Source organism: Lipotes vexillifer, unplaced genomic scaffold (assembly GCF_000442215.2).
Source record: "Lipotes vexillifer unplaced genomic scaffold, Lipotes_vexillifer_v1.1 scaffold269, whole genome shotgun sequence".
NCBI classification, from domain to species: Eukaryota; Metazoa; Chordata; class Mammalia; order Artiodactyla; family Lipotidae; genus Lipotes; species Lipotes vexillifer.
The window spans coordinates 2,197,076-2,202,191 of record NW_006799885.1 but is presented as its reverse complement, the minus strand read 5'-3'; the positions used below and the strand labels follow the sequence as shown (position 1 = coordinate 2,202,191).

The 5,116-nt window shown below is 43.8% G+C and overlaps 1 protein-coding gene across 1 annotated transcript in view; it reads right to left on the bottom strand.

Annotated features, from left to right (window-relative positions):
- The window catches only part of ARHGAP10 (Rho GTPase activating protein 10), a 342,299-nt gene that overhangs the window by 23,806 nt on the left and 313,377 nt on the right, over positions 1 to 5,116 (bottom strand). The window contains exon 20 of the mRNA XM_007472009.1: positions 2,120 to 2,279. Coding sequence (XP_007472071.1) covers positions 2,120 to 2,279 — 160 coding nt within the window. The remainder of the gene's footprint in view (positions 1 to 2,119; positions 2,280 to 5,116) is intronic.

Genomic DNA, 5,116 nt, shown 5'->3' with positions numbered 1-5,116 from the left:
AGGGGGAGGGGAGGGGAGAGGAGAGAAAAGAAAAAAGAAGGAAGCACTGTCACTTCTAACTACACTCCTCAGAGAAGCTGTTTACATCAGCACATGCCTAGAACCATGTGGGGAGGGGCGGGCAGGAGTCTATGTCAGGGTTTGCCAAACATCATCGGGGAAAACGTTAGAAATACGCATTTGCAGGCTCTCCCCAGTCCTAAGTGTCACTATGGTGTGGGCCCAGCGCCCTGGGCTGCACAAGCCCTGCAGGGGGTCCTCACTGTCCTCAAGTATGAGAGGCGCTCCCCGATTTCATGAGAAAGCTGCACTGAGATATGTCCTTTAAAAGACACACAGGAATTCTATCATATATATGTAAGAGAGAGATGCATTTTATCCAGTGCCCAGAAAACAAAAAATCAAGCTCTTCAAGTAGCAGGACGTCTCCATTCTAACAAAAATCTCCTTTCCAGACTTGTTTCAACTACTTACTTTGCCCCCTCCCTTTCGGGCCTCTCAAAGGTTGGAGTGCTTTCCATGACATTTTAAAATTTGTATGAATAGGAAGCTGGGGGGATTCACTCCTCATCTGATTTATGACCAAAAATATCAAGCTCTTCATGTTTCAGCCATGGATGTGCTGTGAACTGAGCATTGCCTGCATCGTGGCTTGGAATGTCACTTCTCCACGGAACCACTGTGGAGTAAGAACTAAAATGCTCTCCACTGACTGTGACAGACACTTACTGACAGGAATAATTAGAGACCTGGCTTGTGCTTTAAAACACCCATGCGCGTGCACACACACATACCCCAAATTCCACTGCTAGAGTGCTCAGCATTGCAGAGGCTGGGTTCCTATGTAACCACTGTCACTGTTGCTTGTAGCACAAAAGTGAAAGAGTATTTTTATTTTGAAAAAAGAATAGTAAAAATGACAGGCCTGTTTGAGTACTCTGCGGTTTAAATCCACAATACACAGTCTTCAGCATTTAAATATACATATAGGACAATTTTGAAGGGAAAATGAATCTCATCTGGAGAATGTGTACCCATATTTTGAGTTCCACTTGGATTTTCGGTTAGCTTTTCAAAGTCTTCAGGTCACCCCCAAATTTTAGCATACCAAACTTCTCCCAGCCTCTTGTAATACTTAATAAGTTCATAATGAGTTCATGTGAATCCAGCAGTAACTATAAAAAGCCAAGTGATGTGAGAAACACTCTCCAGTTCCATTTGAAGTCCCAAGAATGCCCAGCTAGGGTAGAATGACATCATTATCTATGCCTTATTTTAAGCAACTTTGAGTTTTTGAAAACATTTTCTTTTTTAACTTTAAAGACAGGACACCCAAATACTCTCAGGCTGAATTATAGATGTATTTTTGGATGTCATTTGATTGACTAATCAAGTAATGTCATATAATTATTAGCAGAGTTTTGTTTTTTTTTTTCTCCTCTCTGAGCATCTGTTTGAAATCTGATGCTCCACACCACCACCAACCTGCACTTACTCCGCAGCCTCAGGAAGCAGAGAAAGACAAACCCTCATGTAGTCAAACCAGGTCCATGGTATTTTGTTTGTATTGGTATTATTTGTCCTAATACACCTGAGCTGATCTGCTCATGGCTGGCACTCAACCAAACTGAGAAACTAAGATCGGGTATTTCATCCATCAATTGTCAATTATGCAGGGTGCTACGGAGTAAACAGAGCAGGACACTAGCATAAAGCTTGCAAAAATTCATATAACTAAGATATCATCCAATAGAAAGCCTTGAAAGTCTACTGATCACAAGGCATGCATTTGCATCTTTCTAAAAGTTTGCAATAACTAGCGAGAAAACATCCCAAGCAGGACAATAGCAAACTTCCTTCGTGCAACCCCAAACTGCCATGAATTGAACTTAAAACAGATTTGAAATAGCACCTGCCCACCCCTTCCATACTGGGAACACAGACACCCTATTAAAGAAAGGCCTTTTTTTATGGACCCTCTCCTTTTGGCAGCCCCTCTAATTAGAGAACAAAGGTCCTGAGATCTACCGGCTTCAGTATCGACCTGCCACATGAAGGGCCACTTTCATTTCAGGGCCCTCCCTGCCTCAGCACCAAACAGAAAAGCACAGCTACTTACGCAGTGGATGCCCAGTCCCCAAAGGTACCCCCATCTGCAAGAAGGTGGTTTTTGTCTGGTCCAGGGGGCCCATGGGCAGCGGCAGCCGTGGGAGATGGGGAGGAAAATGAGTCCAGGCTGCTGGGAGGAGTGTCCTCCTTAGGAAGATTGGGACGGTCACCTGGGGAGGAGAAAAAGCCATCAACTTTCAAATACTCAGAGGAGAAAAAAAAACCTCCACTAATAACTACATGGTATCACTTGATTAGTCAATCAAACTGTATCCCAAATTACATTTACAATGCAGCCTGAGAGTATTTTGGTGCCCTGTCTTTAGGGATTTTGGTGTTTTTTTTTCTGTTTTTAATTTTAACCAAAGATGCTCAAAATAAATTATAGGTAATACAAAGTGAGGAGTGTTTTCCCCACAAGAAAAAAAAATAATCAAAACTCAGGTCAAACGGAAGATGAAAGCCTTAATGGCGGCCACAGTGACCTCCTGGTCTCTAAGGAGCACAGTCATAAATCAGTGATAACCTCAAAAACAATCCAGAGCAGTACACCAGTCCTGCAGGGTCCAGTCTCTCACTTTCTAGTCACATGATGGCCCTTTAAGCCACTGCCAATCACCACCCAGTCATAACAAATTCAACAACTTGAAAGGGACCTTATCTTCTGAGCTGGTATCTTGGATTACAATTTAATAGCCCAATTTATTAAATCCCGGACACAGAGAAACTTCCATTTCCCGGTGAACATTAGGGAGGATGTTCTACAAGAACCAGACCCCTTTAGTGACTGCAGGGGATGACTTTAAACCCAAATGAAAATGCATTTCTTAAATGGGTTGCATGATTTATTCGTTCACGGAGGACCATTTTGTGCAATGCGTTTGTATCATCTGTACACATTATGGGCTTGGGTGGGAAATGCAGAAGGTAGAAAAGCTCAGAAGAGCAGCCGTGTCCCTCGACTGGTCTCCTCGCTTTCACGGTACACTCCCAGCTGCCATCAACACATCTGAACAGCGCGCACTGAAGCTTGGACCCTCCAGCCAAAGTCACAGTCCCCATTAAATTGTAACTGCTCCGGGGCAGCAACTTTCTATTAAGACAGCACTGGCTTGGCCTTGATTTTATAAATGCTGGGTCACAAGAGTTGCTCAACAAACTGCCATGGCAGATGACACACAATGTGGAGGGTCACAGCCCAGCCACAAACAGCTTCCAGCTGATTAAACCTTCGTAATTCCTCAGTCCCAAGTCCCAGAAATGGAGGGTGTACGAACACCAGAAACAGCGAGGAACGTGGTCTTGGAAAACCATCTTAGATGGATTTCAATTCTGCTAATAATGGAGCACAAGAGCAATCCTGGGCTCTGATGAAGCTCGCTCCCAAGATACTAATCTTGAAAATTGACTGTATAAAATAATTCTTACTTAACTCTGACTTAGCTTACAACTAAGGCTAAAAGAATCTTAGAAGTGGAGATCTGGAAAAGCAGAATTCAGGCCAGGAGGAATTAGAGGGGCTGGTGATGGCTGGGAAGAAGGGACCCCTTATAGAAGCAGCTAGGGGAATGCATGATCCTATGATCCTGTGCAGAAGATTGCGGTGAGGGAGTTTTCTGAACTTTTTCTTTCCTAAGTGCATGGTCAGCGAGAGAGATACAATGGGGTGAGAGGTGAATGTGATCTCTGTGAGCAGGTCTTCTCTCTGGGCAAAGTCGCTCTACAAAGCCTTGCTCTCTCTCCATGCACAAACACACAGCCCAGAAGACCATATGCTTCCTCTTTCAGTGAAGTTCCTTTTTCTACTACCCTTCACCGCAAACGTATTGAGCTAACTGGAATAATTCAGTCCCAAAAAGAAGGGCTCATTTTCAGGCAAATGAACCCAAACCCACTGATAGATCTCTATGATTTCCTTTGGATTTATTTTCGTCCTGGGATACAGTCCACTTTGAAACAAAGGCTGCCTCTCCCCACTGTGCCTGGATAGCTCAATCCATCCAGTTCTTTCCTGCAAATGAGACCTGGAGCTCCAGCTTTCCAGGACCCTTCTGTGTGTCGTTCAGTCATCATGGGCAACAACCCCCTTCAAAACTAAGAAGGTCTCCTATGTAACCCCAGCACAGAGTCTAAAGTAAACTTCTGAACATTTACCTGCACGACAGCTGCCAATTCAGGGCTTGGCTAGAAGTTGCAAAATATGACCAGCTCTGCAGCAGGACAAGATAACCTCCAGAGTGGGTCACACACTAGCAGCTTCCTGGTTGCAGGAGACTGGATGTTGGCCCTCTGCTCTCTGGGCTGCAGGCCCTGTCTCTGGGGCAGGGCCTGACACAGCAAAGCAGCAAGTGAGAGTCTGGGCCCAGCTATTCCCTGACTCACTCCTACAAGGAGAAACGTGTCAATGAGAAGCTGCTTTGGGCAAGTGGAGCCCAAGGGTCTAAGGTTCCTTTCAAAAGATACCTAAAAGGTTCTCACAACCATATACATTAGCTCATCACCACCCCCTCCAATCCTGTCCCTAAGCAGACTGACACAGCACAAATTGTCACTCAACATATTAAATCATGTGCTAGTAAGAGAATTTCTCCCTTCCTTCCTGCCAAACAGTGGCAACCTGAGCCCTCAAGTGAAAAGAATATTGATACAAGGGCATAGGTTTACACAAAGTGATCAAACGAAGAGATCTCTCAGCCTGCTTTCCATGTGCACAAAATTCCTCTCTCTCTCACTGTTCAGGAATGCGCTTATCTACTTGAGAATCACTGCATTTGAGGAAACACTAATATCAGGCATATAAAGGTTAAATAGTCTAAAATTTTAGTTCACCAAAGTTAAATGACTTCTTTTTAACTAGCAGGAAAATAATAAAGCTTTAAAAAATTCTATGTTTGACAATATCAGGAATAAAGATTTTAAATCCTATGAAACTAATTTGTACTTGAGAACTACAGTCCGACACCCTCGTCATTTTTCACCTTTTATTTCTCCAGAGTGTCACACAACC